Here is an 18,598-nt window from a genome sequence, read left to right on the forward strand (position 1 = left end):
GCCCGATGTACCCACTGCCCGTAATAAACGCCCTCGTCTCCGAGCTCGTTCCGGATAATCGATCTACTTCGGTTCGCGCTCAACCGCTCGAAAGAAAACGCTTCTCGATCTTTTCTAAAACCTCTTCCCCTGTCGGACTTCTTTCCCTTCATAGAAATTTCAGAGCATTACAGCGCGTTGTGATAGATTTCACATACACTCGAGCGAATCCATGCTTACACAGTCCACGATCAAAAGCTTGCACAAACTATAATACATTGAATGTGTCCTAAGCAACGATCTCTCCGAGGATCATTGCTAGAAAACGCGTTCATCATTGCATTCCAGGCCGTATTTGTATCGCAAGTGGTCCTGAAACTCGAATCGCAGAGCTCGATTCGACAATCTGTATGTTGCATTCTGCAGGTGGTCCGCGAAATGTGTGGAGAGCCTACATGCACCAGAAGAGAGAAAAGACAATCAGAGAGATATCCCGATCCTCGCCCGGTGCGATCCATCATAATTTTTCTTCTGAAGAATCAATGAGTGCACCTCACCTGTGCGGAACGTGAATGAGCCACGAGTCAGGCGCAACCCACAAGTTATAACCCGCCACCCTCAACTCGGTCATGTGGCTGATTTTGTTCATACCATAACCTGCATAGAGAAGATCAGTGTCTAAGGATATCACGGTGGTCGCCAAAGCGAATGCGGCGGTAAATCATCGATTGTTCAGGAATTATTGATGTCAGGCTTCGACTCACCGACGAACTTCTCCCAATACAAGGGCAAATGAGCGTTCTTCTCAATGACCAGATAAGGCTCGAATTTGTCAGAGAATAAATGAACCTCATAAGGTTCTCGAGCCGTGTACCAGCGCCAATAGTCGGTCGCTGCATGTGACTGAGGAGCATCTTGGCGGCGGAAAGGACACACTATACCCTGGAATGAATGCATAGGAATCACCCACCGAACATTCGATATGCCACGATATCGTCGGGAGTTCGCTCCCGAATGGGATATCCCGGACACGGATCGAATACACGAAGAACAACGGAAGGGTTTTCTGAGAAAAGAATGAATCATATTATGATGATACAACATGCCGAGGGCTCGATCGAACCTGAGCGTGTATGAGCTGCATGAGCTCGTGTTTGTTCGCCGCTACAACATCGCTCTTGTGGGGAACGTCAGCGTATTCGAACGCAGGAATCACGACTGCAGATTTAAGAAACTTTTTCGTCCTATTTCGTATCAATGGGAGAACTTTTGGAGCCAAATCGGGCGAAGGTTGGAAATCCGCGTCCGCGAGCAGTAGGAACTGCGAATGAGCCTGAAATAGAATCGGAATTCGCGTGTTAATATTCCGTGGAATCGATTACGTAATGTCGGCTGCCGCGCGTCTGGCAGCGGTTGCCCATCATTAGGAATGATCGATTCCACAGGACCGAAATCGATATTGACCTGCTTGATAGCGATATTCCTCAGCGAGTTTATCGGATATTGCTCGGAGACGCTCGAAGCGTAGACGAGACAAACCACACTCGAGGGATGGAGTTTGAAAGCTGTGACCTTCTTCGAGATGTATAGACGTTGCCAGTCATCATCCGCGTTGCGAAGAGCCTTCAGCGGAGCGTAAATGACTAGGGACACTGGCATATCCCACTGATCGAGGGTGTGTTCGAGAACGCCCAAGCGATCCATGGAAACCTGGGTCACCAAAGAGATGTCGTCACGGAGACCTCCGAAATCTCCTTGATGTGGTTCACCTGGTCGGAAGCAAAAGTCAGTTGGACCTCACCTAAGCAGGATCGAGACCTGGGGATTCCCGACCCTCCCTTCCCGTTTTCAGTGATACCAGAATTGGGCGGCGATGAAACTCACCCAAAAGATAAACCGGTTTGTAGGGATGAATTTTCCCGTACTCTCGTTCGACAGGCTCGAGCTCCGATCGACAAGGACTTCCCTTCACGGGGGTCCCATCGAGCATCGCCACCATTTCCATTTCGGATAGATACACAGAACCGATGTATCCGTGGCAACCCGCCATGAGTGTGATGCTGTCGAACGTTTTATTCGGGGGAGCCACGTAGGTTGCGTAAGCCGGGATCGGCTCATCCGAAGGATGCCCCGTGAGACGAGATGTATCGATGGGAACCTCAACGAAAGCTTTCCCAGACGGTCGGAGGTCGATCATTGCGAGAAGACCTGTGAACAGATTCGGGGAATCAGCCTCCTCCTCGCAGCCCAAAGACTTTCCCGGGACCATTTCGAAATGAAGAGTAAAGGATCGCGGAAGTTGCGTCTTACCCAGAAAATATGAGACCGCCGCAGTTTCCAGCTGTTCGCCGTTCGCACGAACACTGAGAACGAGCTCGGAGGCTGGAGTTTTCAGCACAACATTCTGGTAGACGGCACGCACGGACGACTGACGACAATTTATGTGCAACGTTTTAGCGCACAACGACGAGGAGCCATCACCGCGAGGGTTCGTGGGGTAGTGGCATTGAATGGCCCAACTCACTGGACTCTGGTCGATCCACCAACGGTCTGACAGGAGCAGGTTCCCTCCACAAGGCGACAAGAGGAAAATCAATGTCACAAAATAAGTCACGAGCAGGCCCATTGTGCGAAAACCGAGAATCCAGTCGGCGAGAGCCTACGCGCACCGAAGAAAGGAACCTCCCGCTCTAAAGACCGGTACTTAAAGATGCATTTATTTTATAAATAGTTTCTCTCTAGTCCATATCCCTCCCTCTCGAAATGAACAATACTCATCGCACTCATACACCGGTTAGGGAATTTGTGTATGAACAGTGAAGCGGAAAATTTGTCACCGCGAATTTAATCGATTTTCTGCGGCACTTTCTCCTTCTCGGTGGGCTCGTCTTCTTTCTCGTGGTAAGCCTTGTAGACGAAGAGGAACACGACCGAGTGGACCGCCAGAACGGCTCCGATAGCCGCGACGATTGAAGCGGTCTGATGCTCCTCTACGAAGTGGATCAGCAAGCTTCTCAAGACGAAGAAGGTTGACAGCGGGAAAACTATCATGAGAAGGGTGAAAAACAGCAGGGTGGCCACTGGAGACATGTCTGAGAAGAGTTTCACTGAAATCAAAAAAGAAAAATGTCAACGACGCAGGAGCGGGCGAAGAAAACGGTCAGAATATAAGGAACCCTCCGGACCGGTGTTCGCCCCGCAGATTTCCAATCGGGATGCATGGAGCTGCGCGAGAAGCGGAATCTCTGCAAATCGACGAATGACGCGCTGACCGAGGAGACTAAGCGAAAGCTTTCCAGATTCTCATGGATCGTGCACGTCCCAGCCAAGCTCCGGAATCATATCTGAATTCTATGGTTCGATGCAGGGCACCGAGTATCACATGACTCGACCCGCGTGACAGACCACGAGGCGAAACTTTGGCCGAACCAGTTCCGCGAAACCCATGCTGAGCACACCTTGACAGGAAACATCCGGCGCGCGGGGCGTGGAATTGAGGCCCTGATGCCGACCTTCGGTCTCTCTGAGCCGAATTGAGTTCCAAATGCTGTAAGAGGGGAGCTCTTAATTCGCCGAGTGCCGAGCTCTTGGAGTCACTCCCTCGAACTCCGATTCCGACGACTCATTCAATCGGGGTCCACCCACTCCGCCAGATCGCGAGGCACTCTTTTCAAGAGACCGAGATGCGAGATCGATCGAAAAAGCTCCATTCGCTGCCGCATGTAATGTTGGTGCTTGAGGTATATTCTCAATCGTATCCTAATGATGCATTCTCGTGCTCGTCACATCATGTGCCGTTCCTCCCGCGCGGTGCGCAGAGCGCTTTTCCCATAGGGAAAATTTTAGGAGCCGCGAGGCAAGTTTGAGAACTCGGGGAGAGATCCGAGAACCTAGTTGGCGAGAGTAGAAAACTCACAAGATCCCTCCGAGAGCATGAGTGCTAAGCGTGCAGAACTGGACTAGTCCACCGTAGAGAATGAGATGGGATTGCCGGCGACTCTCCGTGATGAGAGTCAACTATAGACGCGTGGTTTCGATTTCGGTCAGATTATGCTTGAGCGATACCTTACGATCGTGATCGATGATTATATCGACGAGTGGTCGCCGAACGTACCATGAAAGTTGCACCGTTCAATTTGTTGACATCAATCAGTCGAAACTCGGCTACCGATGCAAGTAGACGACACCACACAGACGAGCGAAAGCAACGAACGTTCCCTTGTCAACAGGCACCGTCTTCCACATCTGATTTGGTGGGGCTCATCTGGCGCCATTTTTCAAAGTGGACGCGAGTTGGGCCAAGTTGCCCTCCATTTCGTAGTCATGGCCCAGAATCGCCGACAGGAACTCGGTGTTCGAGAGCTGGAATCTCCATGCGCGACGAAAACCGCGGCTCAAACCGAAGGAATTTCGACAACACCGGTCGCGAGCGGCTACTTACGGCCCTGGGTCGCCTCGCCACTGGGACAAGTCGGCGCTGATGGTTCTCATCCGCTGCTTCCAGCGACTCCTCGTCACCTTCTCTCCGCGCACTCGGAGCGTTCGATTTTCGCGAAAAAAGCTCGAGAACAATCAGAGATTTGACGCTTTTTTGAGTTCGACGTCAATTGGATTCTGCCGCAACCGTAAGTAGGAGTCCGAGGGCGTCGAACGCAGTCAGAATTTCATGAAATTACTCCCGAAACTTGTTTTCGAATGTTCCGTTCCAAACGCCGCAGGCCCCCGCAACAGCGAAAATACGCGAAAAATGCGCTCAGTTCGAGCGTACGGGGCTGTTCTACATCCGCATTATGACGTTCCCGCGCGGATGAGAGCGGGTTAAGTTGTTTTTACCGAGATTTTGGCGTTGCTCACCGATCAGCGTTAGGCCTAAAGCGATAGACGCTTGTTTCTGCGCTAGCCAGAAAGCTGAACGAATTGACAACTCTTTATTTCGCATTGAATGCACTCATCGAGCTCAGCGATGCTGATTTGATGTCTTGCCGATGAGATTTTCTAGAACCACATTCATCGACCTTGCTTTCATCGCGATCGGGGGCGAGGGTGATGCTCTCGGAGATCACTGCCCTTTTTCTGTGAGCGTTTTTGTTTTGATCGGCGCTGTTTTGAAATTCCGCATCATCTCTCGCGAAACTCCTCCGATAAATGTTCAGGGCAGTCGAATGAATCGCTGAGAGGGGTTGACGTTCGGTTCGATTTGTCGGCACACATGCAGTGATGTGCCCTGCACTTCACCGCACCGCATTCAGGCTCCTGGGTGCTCTCTGTCAGTCTCAGCTGATTGTTGAGCAGAAGCGAATCGATCAATTATACATGCCGGATGTTCATTTTTCGATGAATTATACATTCGACATCCCTTCCGCTAGACCCAGGTGGATCGCGGAGATTATCGTGCTGTCGGTTTGTTCGTTTGTTTATTTACTCGAATTGTTTCGTCGATGGTGGATGAGTCCGCCTACGGCCTTGTACGAGTACGAGGGCTTCCGTATTCTCCCCACCCCTGCGAGTATGGGCCCATGTTTATGGAAATCCAAGGCAAAAAGACGTACTCGTCGGCTGTTCGCGATGCAAATATGCAACGAAGGAGACGGAAGCCTCCTTCCCCACCAATTCAGAGCTCGGCTTGCGATCGGCAGCGATGGCTCTCACTTTGAATGAAGCTTTCCGGCCGAGTTCTAGCTGCTGTTCAGCTGGTAAACGTTCCAGCGTTCGCTGCTGTTCCCGTCTATAGCGATCCGCTTGGATATTCTGTGCGCTGCCGCTAGTGGTGTGGTGCTGGCTGTGTGCGAGAATGGACGAGTATGGCTCCGGCGGCCGCCTCTGTTGTGTTTACGATGTTGACTGCCAGACTGTGTCTGACTACCTTGTTGGCTGGCGGACCGACGGACCAACCGGCCAGCCGGTTGGCGCACTGACGGGCTCGTGGCTTGGCCCGTCCGTCCGTCCGTCAGTGAGTCCCTTCGTTGAACGGACGCGGTATGCTTGCAGGCGGACTCAGTAGACGACATTTACCGAGCCGCCAACTTATTGCCGTCGCTCGCGGTGCTGTTAGTCTCACGACAACGCGGTATCGACATATTGACCATTTGTCGTATAGTCTCATTATGCCGCCCCGGTATGCGCTCAACGTTCGCCTCGACAGCGTTATGCGTAACGAACGAGAGGAGGAAATCGAGAGCGAGGATAGAGGAGAAACCCAAGTCGCGAGGGTCTGATACCGCAGGAGTCCGTCGCGGTAATCGGATGCCTCCGCTGGAAACGAGAGACGGTCTACGAGCGGAGGAGCATTCGAAAGGTTTCCGGGAGAAGCTTCGAAGACCCAGCCTTCCGTCGAGCTCGATCGGTCGCCACTTCCCTGGCTCGCGACTCCGTGGACGTCGGATACGACGTCGGCGTGAACGGATTCCGCCGTAGCGATCATCGAACTCCGTCCACTTCTAGGTATCCGTATCAGACAGTATATTGACGATGTTCGGCTGGACGGAGTCCGAAGTTGAGCGAATCGGAAAAGAAGTAATCCGAGCTCCGGGCGACTCATGTTTTCCAAGCTCTTGAGATTCACTGAATAAAAAAACTTCCGGTACATGTCCTGATTCTCTCCGTTGGGATGTGCACCGAGAGCTGCGGGGAATGCAGAAAGGTCAACCTGCGAGATTTCTGCGAATATGTCCACGAGCCCAAATCGGACGGGACTCACTCAGCGTAGTAACAATCGGATTATATATTTTCAGTGTTTTATGAGCGGCCTCTGACATTAACTTGTCAGCATTATGTCTATAGACGTGGATTCGTCGTATGTCACCGAAGACTCGAATGTGGAAACGGTAGAGGAAGTCTGCTGTCCTGAGGAAGAGTTCGATTCTCGGTTGTTGAGCGGCAATCTGACCAACCTGCGGTTCCCCCTCAAGCTCTGGCGGATCGTCACCGATTGCCGGAGCGGGGCCATACAATGGATTCATCATGGGAAGGCGATCGCGATCAACTACCAGATATTCGAGCGGGTACGTCTATCCTATGCGGCTGATCTTGTGGCCAATGGCCCAACTTCACTGCTGAAAATCGCTCGCGGTCCTGATGGTCCTGCGTCAGGAAAATTATTCCCGACATGTCCCTCTGGTCTCCCCAGGAATACTTGGATGCGTCGAAACGGCTGTTCAAAACAAACAACATAACATCGTTCGTGCGTCAACTGAATCTCTACGGGTTCCGAAAGGTCCCGAAAAATTCGAAAAATGGTGTCCAGATGGAAGTTTCTTTCCTCCCGGCCTCGAACCACTCGGTTTTCCATCACGAATCGTTTCGATCGGACCGACCCGATCTCCTTCTTCACGTAAATCGGCGTGGCATTAAACCCGACGGAAAGAAAAACCGTACGAGTTCGCGACCTCGCAGGGAACCTCGTAGAAGGGTAAGCGCGGTGAATCGGGCCGTCCATCTCATTCATTACATAGGTGGAACGCCTGGCGCACAAGTTTCTTGCCGTCAAGCTATAAAAGCTTCTCCGTGTTTTCCAGACCACCACGACGAGCTCCGACTCCGAAACATCAGAGTCCGAATCATCGAATTCCACGGAACAGGTGATTGAAGATGGCATCGTCGATCTCGATCAAGCGGACCTCATCATTCCGTGTGCTGTCCAGCAAGAGACCATCGAGGGCGACCTATCGTCAGGGACCGGAAACGCGAACGATTTCGTAGTACAGAAATCGAAACGAAAATCGCAACATCAATTGAAACATGTTGAATCGAAAAGGTGATGAATGCCCATCCAAGACACGCTACCGAGAGGAGTTGTCGCTGGTCAAGATATGCTATAGGTATATGGTGGAAAATCTCTCGATTCTTCCGTCTGTAGGAATTCGCAGCTTTTTCTGATCACGAGTGACCGTGATCCTAATCCCAAGATCTCTCTGCAGAATGCGGGTCCGGTCTGAATCGGCGGCAGCGATCAATAACCACGGCCATGGTCCAATCAATCGCTCAGGAAGTTTTTCTTCCGGCTCGTCTCTCCACCAACAGGTGGCGGAGGAATTCATTCGGAAGGTACGTGGCGTTTCCGTCTTTGAGAATGAAGCTCTTGCATTCCGCTCGAGTTGTCATGATTCCGATTCGGAATAATAATTCAGGATAATTGAAGATTATTTCAAAATCAAACCCGAATGATCACCCTCATGTCTGGCATTTCGAGGAGCTTGAAGGGCATATACGGCGACGCGCTTCGAACTTCATAACGCTCTCTCCCCACACAGGTCAGAAGCATTTCGGAAAGTAAAGATGATTTCTCCAATGGGTCCGCTGCGAATTCCGCCATCGATGACGAGGAGGACGATGATGACGAACGAGACGGAACCATCCGACTGTCGAACCGCCAGTTCGTTTTCGACCTCAAACAATTGAACAACGGATTCAGCGGTCAGTCTGTGGGAGCAGCCCGGGAACGAGTCAAAGTCGAAAGATTGTCGAGGAACTTCGAACCCGCCGTGGATGTCAAGAACGAAGTCAAAGAAGTAAGCCTTGGTCAAGGGGAATACCGCATAGCTTCCATGGAGCAAGAGACTCAAAGACACGATGCATAAAGGTCGGCGGGATCATGGCGCAAAGCTGATGTTCTCTCTCTCTGATTCGCTAAAACAGGAAGAAGAGATTATAGAGGAAGACATCGGCGAGAGCGGTGAATATCTCGAAGCCGAACAGGTTGTTGAAGAAGTTGTCGAAGAACTGAGCCTCCCCGCGGCCGAATATGACGAAGACGACGACGACGATGACGAAGAGGGAGACGATGACATTCGATCTGCTCTGAGTGGTTCAACTTCGAGAGAACACAACACAGCTCGAGCACTTCTTAGCCTCACGTGCGCCAAACTCCAGAGAGACGTCGCGGGTAAGTCGGAGGCGTACGCTAACTCTCGCTCCGCCTCCTGGAGACGATCTAGGGATTTGATTCGAAATTCTCCTCTCACCAGACCGCTTCGCGAAGGTTTCACGTCTCTGCGTAATTTTTTCAGGCATGAAGACCGTGATGGAGCCTGCGAGTCTGACCACGGCCGGCATGTTGTAATGCAGCAAATCTCAACAGATGATTGAAGATCGACAGACCGAGCCCGAACCGACGTCGTCGTGGTGAAATTCCAACATTATTCTCAAAAGCTTTATCGTATACCGCGGCCTCCCGAAGCACAGCAAAGGTCGTTGGAATCCTGGGAGCGAGCCCTCGGTGGTATACTACACAGCTTTCTGTCTATTTTTGTCTCTTCAATCCCATGTTCGTCGACTCCTTCGTAAGCGGGTGACCGATTCGATCGCTTTGCGACTCCCTGTTTCGACGATGTTAGTCGACGAGGGGCGCCATCCTTACTGCCGTCGCTACTGCAGTTCTATGGTCAACATCCACGCTTTCGGACGATGAGATAATGTCGAGAAACAATTGGTCCTCAACATCGTATGTCACAGAGAAGCCACGACGTCAGTCGCTCCGAGCAAGCAATTGTCCGTCTCTCTGAGTAAGCTGATAGGTCGTCGTCGTCGTCGTTTTGTTTTCGAGCTGATCGGATTTGGGAGGATCTCCTCGGGCAGATTATCGATAGGCACGAGATATATTCACTGCTGGTGCACCGCAAACCGAGGCATACATTACAAATAGAAATACACAGATACGACGTGATAAAATATGGAAGTTCGAATCACCATCCACGGATCGTGATGTTATTGAAGATGTTCTCCGACACATGAGCCGCTGCGCGTGACAGTGAGGATTGAGTCCTCCGATGGACGCACCGATCAATTTGTCGAACGGTCAATCGGTCTGTCGAGAGATTGGTGCTCAGCCGGACGATTCGAGGAGCTCTAAATACTCGTCGATGCATGCCGGGTCCAAGTCGGGATTCATTAAGTGATAAGCCATCAGAAAAAAGTCCTCGGGCTCGAAAATTATTCGCCATTGGATGCAGGCTCGCCTCGTAGCGAGCTTGTTCCGGTGAGGCATCTCGATCTTCGCTGTCGTCGCAGTTTTGTAGAAATATAATTTCCTCACGCTATTGAGTTTTTTTTTCTCACACATTTTGGCCAGAAGTTCCTCACGTGCCGCCTCCACCCCGACCCTCTTGCCCGTGCGTTGATTATATGTATGCCGAGCAGCAGATTTCTTCCCCCACTCTCGTCTTGAGAACTTTTTTTTTGTTTCGTTATTATGATGTAGGGAAGCTTCTCTGATGTATTCATTCAGGTTAAGGTCAAGGCAGAGTACCACTTGGATAAGCGCCATTCTACAGTCCCAAAACGAAGTGGCTTTCGCCCCCGAACGCCACTTCTGGAATGTTCGCGGCCGAGCGGCTCGGGAGATCTCGCTCGTTGCCGTCGCCGCTTTCTTGCGACCGTCCCTCGTCCGCCAAACGTCCCTCGCCAGGTCGACTGTCCCGTCAAGGAGCTCAGATGCGGGACTCGGCCAGTATCGCGAGGGTCCGATCCAGCCTGCGGTCAGCTACAGCTGCGAGCAGCCACAACAGAAAACTTACATACGCCGATGTGATGCGCAGATTTCAATTTCTGCCTCCGTTTACAAGCGTCAACCACAAAAGAGAGCGGTTTCCACATGGATGACTTTTGCAAGCGTTGATTGAAACATGTATTTTAATACTCACTACAGTTCGGAAGACGGACTGAACAGGGGAAAACCCGCGAACCGTCAGACGGGCTTGAGCAGCGGCGTGAAACGAAAATGGTTGTAATCGGTTGCGGGAAATCAGAACGGTAAGGCAGAACGAAACAAAGTCCGTGCTAAAGTCTGGCGCCATTCACCGATGGAACGAGAGAGGGTAATGAGTGAAATCGAGAAAAATTATATATATACACCTACCTATTAGAGAGAATAAATTGTCAAACTGGAAGAATTCACTTTTCATTCGATTCTCGAGAAGTCGCTCGCCGAAAGTGAAATCACGAAGCGACGGATTCGACCGAGGGAAAAAGCCTCAAGTCGTATGTAAATCGATGGCGCTTTATTATCCGACCTTCCGACAGCCGGAGCTCACCGGAAATGATATTCTTCTACTGCGGTTGACTTCTTCGCGGACTGAATCATTATCCATCATCCCAGAATCTTTCATCAGTTGCGTAGTCGAGAGGCACCGCGATTGTGCTGTCCACTTTCGATCGGAATCTCTCTGGAACAAAAAATGGGCCACTTAATATCTGGATGAAACTCCTGGCTACAAGTACAATGAATCCCGTTGAGGCTATCAATGAGATTTTTCGGAGCTCATGGCCAACTCTTTCTGATCCCTCTCTCTTCTCGCATAATGAACGATGATTTCGGACAATCAAGATCGTGGATCAATCTGTGTGGGCCATCCGATCGACGCCATCAGAATCGACGGGTCCTCGCGGTAGACTCCTGATAAACAACCAGCGCCCGCGAGAACGCGGGGAAATGTTCCGGAGCGTCAAGCTGAGCAGTTCGCATTCTGATCCCGCCATTGTCCGTCGAAGGAAGCCAGGAGAGGATCAGTTTTCGGGGAACGCTTGTCTGAGTGAGTGAGACATCGATTCGATCCAATGTCTATGAGTGGCCCGATTCTTGGGAGAGTTACCGTCCTGAGGAACTTTGATACACGCTCGATGTTCGGAAGAATGAGAGGGCAGTTTTCACCCGCCGCGCACGCTCCATTTTACGCCTGTGTGGCGGCGGAGTTCAGTACGGTAACGACAGAGTATACTTTTTCAGTGAGCGACGTCCAGGAAACGGCTAGCCTGTGACATTCCTTTTTACCTCTCCTTATTCTACGTTGTTTGCTGGTGCTGTTGTGCGAGAGGAGGTCTCAATAAAAGAGCCCTCCGTCGTAAACGAAGCCCACACTTAATACAGGGTCATTTAGACCACTCCGAGGTGAGTTATTCATTGTCGCCGGCGAGCTGCATCGAACGTATTCCACGTACAATCCGTGTATCCTGTATGTCTGATAGGCTGAACTACCGTGAGAGAAAGAGAACAATACCCGGTGAGATTTCCCTTTCGTGAAGGTGGACAAGTTGAAGGAAATTATAAGCTTCTGTCGAGCTCATGCTATTGGATACATTCATGGGCCGAATCTGAAAAGAAAGTGACCTCTGCTTTCAGACGCTTCGAGATGGACTTCGGTCCATTGGACATGCTGCAGATAATGCAGACGGTGAATGTTGTGCCGCCTCCCGTGCCGGTGGAGCCTGTTCCGCCCGTTCCTTTCGTACCGGGGGACTTTTCCGACATGTGGTGTCGTAACCCAGAAGGCAACAAGGTCGAATGGTCGGTTTCATGGGGAATCGATTCTTCCAATCCGGGAATTTTCCGAGCGATCGAATTATCTTCAGACGCTGAGCACTCGCTCGGGTGCCCGGGGCGGAGACAGTTTCCGATTCTCGTAGCTCGCAGCGTGTCAATCGAAGCAAGCATGTCGGAGCTTCGTAACGAATTCATATAATGTCCCTCCTCAGGTCAATTATGTACAAAGTTCCTGCCATGGCGATGTCCCAGGGGACAGCAGAGTCGATTTCGAATGGAGTGCAGTACGGTTACATTGATTCGGCGACGAAATTGGACGCGACTGTGAGGATGCGTATGTTCTACGACATTACCTCGACCAAAGACAACGCTCTATATAACACCTTGGACGTGCTCTTCAAGTATCCCAGAGGATTTCTCAATGAAAAGGTTATTTGACATGAGCAGCGACGACAGTCGATTTCCTCGTCTGGGCGGTGATCTATCGAGGGCCGACCTGGCACTCCTTCAGTCGCTCCGAATGTAATGTGTGTCGTGTTCAATCGTCGCAGAATCTCACGTTTCTGGCGTACAGCGATCGGCCCCCGGCGAACTTGGCAAACACTACGACGAACGGAGTCGCTAAAGGCGTTCTTCTCTTCGGTGCGAACTCGGGAGCATGGCTCGTACACAGTTTGGACGGGTTCGGAGAATTTTTCAAGGAAACATACTCGTTCCCTGAAGAGGCCCGCAGACAGGGTCAGATGGTTATGTGCATGTCACTCACATCGGATAACTGGCCCAGGATAAGTGAGTCTCTCCACTCGGGTCCCCGCTCGAATATTCGCACTCGGGATATGTTCGCGGAGGGTTCCGCCAGAACCTTCCCTCCGACTCGGATTCTCATGGATCGACCGCTTTTTTTCAGTATCGCATCTGCGCAGAGAAACTCCGAACCTTTACGACTGGAACATATTGCCCGATATGTTCGAGGCCTATCCGTATCTCACGAAGCTTGTCGAGAAAAATTTCAACCATGACGATCCCGGAGCGGAAACCAACGTCCTCACTGGAGTCAACGGGACAGACTTCCTCGCCTTCTCCAAAAACGCAATCCATAACTTCGGTACCGCGACCTCCCGACATCCCACGATTTGCTAATTATCCATAAAACATATATAATTTCGATAATCAACGATAGCTAAGCAGTCGAGCTACCGAACATTCTCTTCATCTACCCCGCTCCCCCACGCGGACAGACGCTAATGTGTGGAACTTTGAATTCCTCTAGATATCTACGAGACGCTCGTCGCGCCGGGACTCGAGACGAATATCTTCATTCATGGGGCTGAGGAAAGCGGGGAACAGTATCTCGAGAATTTTTGTAACGAATTCAACCTGACAGCCGTGAAGGAAGTAGAGTTGAAGGTCGGGACGGATGTGACTTTCAAGAAAATCAAGAGGTCCCAGGATAACTCGAAGTGGGCTGTAGCCGAACGAGACTACTGGGTCTGCTTCGGTTCCGTCGACAGGAAGGTACGGCAATAGATCCTGTCCACTTAGAAGCTTCCGCCGGTCGGATATTCTCGCATTGGTCGATCAGTGTACGCAAACTCAAGCGCAGGAGCCTTCTCTGATAATTCTTCATCAACTCCACGTTGCAGAAGAACCATCTGCCTCGAGGAGCCGAGGCTTTCTGCTTCCAAAACCAGCCTGCCAATATCTTGCTAGCGAACAGTATTGATTTATTCGCCAGCTGCAAGGAGCTACCGTCGGACCTCGCGGCCAAGGTGGGCTTTCGAGCAAACATCAGAGAGACAATGTAGAGCAGAAGTACGATCATAAATGTCTTCATCCGAGGAAGGCCCCTTAAAGTCCCGCCTTAAAGATTGCAGCAGCTGCTCCAGGGACTTCGATAGCACTCGACTCTACACCGAACGGAGGTTACTACACACGCCCCTTGTTCATCAGACCAGCGTTCGGTATCCCACGGATCTACTATGGTGGGTTGCCGAGTTTCGGCTTCGGGTTCCCGTTCAAGAAGATTCTCAAAAACCCGATCGTTGTCGGGGCCGCGGTCGCCGGAGTGATGCACTATCGACATAAGCAGCAGATCAAAAAGCTGAACGCAATGCACGCACTCTCGAGCGGCTATGGCGGCGGTCACGGTGGTGGCTTCGGATCGCCCGGTTTCGGAGCGGCTGCCGGCAGCAAGTACTCGTCGGGCTTGGCGGGGCTTTTCGGCGGCAGAAAAACCTTATCCGGGGCCCCGTATCCGACGATGGCTGGGAGTTACACCCCGAACATCAATCCGGGCTTTGCCGCCGGCGGATATCCGAACTATCCGAACTACGGCGCAGGGTATCCCGCGGCACCTCGCGCCAGCTATCCAGGCTCGGGTTACCCCTCAGCCCCGCACCACGGATACCCCCGCCCCCGTACAGCGCTCACGCGTCCGCTCCACACAGTCCGTACGGATCCGCAGGGGGCGGTTATCTGGTCCAGCCGGCTCATAATCCTGGATACAACGCGGCAAAGCCCGGAACTCCATCGGCGCCCTCGGCGCCGTCGGCGCCTTCAGCTACGGGCGTCACAAATCAGAAGTCTGCGCCCGTCGCATCTGGAACTTCGAGCTCGAGAGGTTCAAGTCCTCACCGACCGGTGAAAGTGGAGAAAACGGTAACGAAAACGGTAACGACGTATGGTTCCGGCCGTGGCAGCAGTGGGAGTAGTCGTGGCAGCGGTGGTTACAGCCGCGGAAGCAGCGGTGGCTATAGTCGCGGGAGCAGTCGAGGAAGCGGTCGGGGCGGTGGGCGGGGAGGGGGTCGCGGGAAGGGCTAAAAACCTCGACGACGGGGAAGAACCTTTCTCGGGTCTTGGCAGAAAATCTGTCATCTACCCATGTGTCTCGCAGTCGACTCACCGCAATGTCTGTCTCTAACGGAAATCTCTGACCAACCAACGCGAACGTCTCGCTCGACCAATGTCTTATCAAGCGTCGGTCGGACTGAGCAGGTACGCCTCGGAGCGCGCGTTCCTAAGGACGGACGTGAACGATTATGAACAATCGAGTTTTTCGCACGGGTGAATTCCTGCAAATATCCTAGGTCAATCTTGTTCCGAAGCTCCTTCTATTTTGAATAAAATACTGCCGGAGTATCGGACTGGTTTTGTTTTCAACTTAAACTCGATCAGGAGACCGCTGATCGCCTTCGAAAAAGCTCCGCCCGAGTCTCACCATGGGTTCCCCTCCGGTTATCATGATCGAGCAATGAGGTTCCAGACTCCTCGATCTCCGATAATGGGCCGCGTTGACCCGCCCTCGACCGATCGAACCGGAGTTGGACGAGGGTGCCGTGGGGATGGATCTTCGCGAACGGGGATATGAGCACGAATCTCAGTTTTCCCGATTTTTCAGCCACGAAACAATCTTCGTTGACGTACCTAGCGAGACCATCGAGGGCCTGTTTGCTTCTGCGGGATTCCCGGCTCTGCAGAGTATTGTTCAGCGAATTCTCCGAGAACTATCCTCAGGCTACGGGGTCTTCTGAGGAGATTCTCTCATTCTAGGATCGGGTTTTACGTCTCGCCAATCTCCATGTTCTAGCGCGGACGGAGAGCCATCCGAACGCAAACTCGATTAGCGACGCTTCCATAGCGGAATTACATCGTCGCTTCTCCACGATCGTCGCGGGACGCCGAATAATTTTCGCAAGTCCGAGAATGAATAATGAACCTCGCGACAATCTCAGAAACTAAACGGAATCGTGTTATGAATCCAAAACACCGATAAGTGGACGCGAGGGTACGATCTCGGTCCTTCGCCTGCGAGCTGGAATCGCCGCCGCTCGCGGTCGTCTTACCCACAGGACCCGTGACTCACGAGTTTTGGACTCGATAGTCTCACTAAGGATCGTCTTAACGTCTACGCGTGCTGAAACCCGAGACTCGCGAGTTTCGCTATCTCGAGCAATTAAGGCTAACAAAAGATGCGCCCAAGAGCGCTCTTTGAATCAATGAGTTTTGGCTCCAATCTCTCCGATAGCGAAACTCGGTCCACGAACAATGCCGTCTACCACGTCGCTTCTTTTTATTTTCTTACTCTCGAGAAAACAGCCACTCTATCCAGTGCGAGCTGACCCCAAATCGGCCGCGAAGACGCAGATTGAGTGGGAGGAGAGAAACGACCGAGGCTTCCGAATAGAACGGGGGACAAGGAAGAGGCGTAAATCAGGCCGCTCTCCGGAAACAGATCAATGCGGTCTCTATATCCACCCCGCGGGAATCGAGGGTAGAGTCGGCAGATTACGTAAACCGTCTGAGCCCCGTCTGCTCGTCTCGAGTGTGACGCTATGGAGCTACTCAACGAATATCTCACGGGAAGGGACTGGAAAACTCATCGGCCTCGCAAGTGAGTGCCACGTGTCGCATCAGCTGAGCGCGCAATAGGAAGAGTGAAGGGCCTCCGCTACACGCGACTCTCCGACAGAGGTACAGTAAATGCCCATCGGAGAGAGCAATGAGTGTATGCTTGATAAGCCTCTGGGGAGGATCCTCACTCATAACTGTCTCGATTCTCCCCAGGAACTCCCTCTCCCAAGCTATATTATATACTAGCGCTCCCGGTCGCCGCTCCCGGCGACTCGGAATCGATGGACTCACTACACATGCGCTGTCAAACAGACAAACAGACAAGCATACGTTTTTACATGTATAGGATTCTTTTTTCTCGACGGGAAGATTGGGCCACATAACCAGAAGTCATGATGATCAACTCGCGGACGATTTTCGAACCTTGGCGTCGAAGTGTCCGAAAGACTCCGGCGAGTCCGTCAGATATGTCAGTCTTCTCTCCCGACCGGTGACCGACATCTCGGAGTGATGGACATGTGAACAGAGCGATTCGATCCCCGAATTGATGAAGTAAGAGAATCGTTTCAATGAGGCTAGGCTTCGAGGGATCCTCGATCCGAGAGGAGGGCGATACTCCGCGGGAAACTCACAATCCGTAGCGGAGAGGTAGTAATACTATCTTGGTACCTCAGTAGCAGTACTACTACCGGAGTATGAACCTGACATTTTCAAGGGGGCTTCGGACGGGAAGGTCTCCGAGGGGAAACCCCCACAACGAATACATTTATTGATCTGAATCGGTTCACTTTGAAATAATCAAACCTCAATCTTACTTCAGGGAGCGTTCCCCCCAGAGTCTCACTAACGAATCCAATTGCGAGATAGCACTGTACTCTCATAGCTTCAGGTACTTGGAATGTTTCCGCAAGACATCAAGAGCGTCCCAGCCCTCAGTCAGGAACGACGTATCATCCGTCATCCGCTTAGGCTATACTTTTCACCTTCCAGGTTCTCGCTTCCTCGAAGATTGAATAACTGATAGAGCGTCATGTACATCCTTGTGACCGAAATTCCGCGATCCCCGCTGCAACGTCGAGACCGAAATGAGCTCAGTCCCTCGGTTCCTTCGCAAGGCCGCGCATTTGTCTCGGATTCCTACTCAGTCAGTTCGCCGACGATAGCTTCCCTAACGAGCAAATTTCGCTCTCACGGGTATACCATGCTTCGGATTAATGACGACGCTGGGAACTTCCAATTCGGGCGTCGATTCGAAACCATCACCGGGCTCGAGTCGAACTTCGGTGAGCATCTTAACAATGGCCATCTTGATTTCGAACAGAGAGAATCTCATGCCGATGCAGATTCGGGGTCCCAAACCGAAGGGGAGGAACTGAGCAGCGTGCAGAGGTCGCTTCGCATCCGCGGCGAATCTTTCAGGTCTGAACTCTTCCGGCTCATCCCAGTGCTCTGGACTGTGGTGTATGTGGTACACCGGGATCACGACGCTGCAGCCTTTCGGGAAGAATCGTCCATTGATCGTAATGTCCCGCGAGCAGTGCCTCGAAACGAATAAGACGATGGGCGGATAGACGCGCAGGCATTCGTCGATGAAATTCTGAAGAAATTTCAGAGAGTTCAGATCTTCATAGGAGAGTTCAGTTTTCCCGGGGAAGAGCTCTTCTACCTCGGCGACGATTCTCTCTTGCATGTCGGGTCTCGCGGCGAGAACCTGTGTGATGAAGGCCAACGCGGTCGCACTGGTTTCGAAGCCCGCTACCAGAAAGATGAACGAGTTCGCCATGAGTTCCCTGTCGTTTATTTTACCAGTGGTCTCCTGAGCATCGAGCAGAAGCTGCAGGATATCTGGCTGCTTTGGGACTTGACCTGCGCGACGTAATTTTATAGCGTAATCCAAGTTCTCCAAGATAGCCTTTATGATCCCGCCGGTCCCAAAGCTCCGGTAGAGGAAGCCGAAGACTGGTCCCAGAAACGGAAAGGCGTGCGCCAAATCAACAACGCTGTTCTCGGCCTGAT

The 18,598-nt window shown here is 51.9% G+C and overlaps 4 protein-coding genes across 4 annotated transcripts in view; 2 read left to right on the plus strand and 2 right to left on the minus strand.

The window, feature by feature from the left end:
- Positions 1–226: 226 nt before the first annotated feature.
- On the minus strand, positions 227–2,766 carry LOC100901836 (LARGE xylosyl- and glucuronyltransferase 2). The gene is made up of 7 exons (XM_003744068.3): positions 2,290–2,766; positions 1,864–2,187; positions 1,444–1,748; positions 1,103–1,312; positions 744–921; positions 537–636; positions 227–430 (listed from the first exon to the last, which is right to left on the minus strand). The coding sequence occupies exons 1-7, from the start codon at positions 2,603–2,605 to the stop codon at positions 298–300; spliced, it is 1,566 nt and encodes a 521-aa protein (XP_003744116.2). The 5' UTR covers positions 2,606–2,766; the 3' UTR covers positions 227–297.
- Positions 2,767–4,487: 1,721 nt separating this feature from the next.
- On the plus strand, positions 4,488–9,037 carry LOC100904859 (heat shock factor protein 2). The gene is made up of 8 exons (XM_029111670.1): positions 4,488–4,604; positions 6,711–6,980; positions 7,106–7,408; positions 7,494–7,732; positions 7,896–8,022; positions 8,229–8,486; positions 8,614–8,860; positions 8,985–9,037. The coding sequence occupies exons 2-8, from the start codon at positions 6,750–6,752 to the stop codon at positions 9,035–9,037; spliced, it is 1,458 nt and encodes a 485-aa protein (XP_028967503.1). The 5' UTR covers positions 4,488–4,604; positions 6,711–6,749.
- A 1,656-nt stretch (positions 9,038–10,693) lies between these two features.
- Positions 10,694–15,367, plus strand: LOC114828259 (uncharacterized). The gene is made up of 9 exons (XM_029111671.1): positions 10,694–10,725; positions 12,092–12,256; positions 12,445–12,661; positions 12,784–13,021; positions 13,140–13,337; positions 13,503–13,747; positions 13,876–14,001; positions 14,100–14,572; positions 14,680–15,367. The coding sequence occupies exons 1-9, from the start codon at positions 10,694–10,696 to the stop codon at positions 15,050–15,052; spliced, it is 2,067 nt and encodes a 688-aa protein (XP_028967504.1). The 3' UTR covers positions 15,053–15,367.
- Positions 15,368–17,357: 1,990 nt separating this feature from the next.
- Positions 17,358–18,598, minus strand: part of LOC100905002 (cytochrome P450 3A29-like) — a 1,796-nt gene continuing 555 nt past the window's right edge. The window contains 2 exon segments of the mRNA XM_029111665.1: positions 17,358–18,581; positions 18,583–18,598. The exon segment at positions 18,583–18,598 is cut by the window's right edge and continues 323 nt beyond it. Coding sequence (XP_028967498.1) covers positions 17,751–18,581; positions 18,583–18,598 — 847 coding nt within the window. The 3' untranslated portion in view covers positions 17,358–17,750.

This window comes from Galendromus occidentalis, unplaced genomic scaffold (genome assembly GCF_000255335.2).
Source record: "Galendromus occidentalis unplaced genomic scaffold, Mocc_1.1 scf7180000077459, whole genome shotgun sequence".
In the NCBI taxonomy this organism is placed as follows: domain Eukaryota; kingdom Metazoa; phylum Arthropoda; class Arachnida; order Mesostigmata; family Phytoseiidae; genus Galendromus; species Galendromus occidentalis.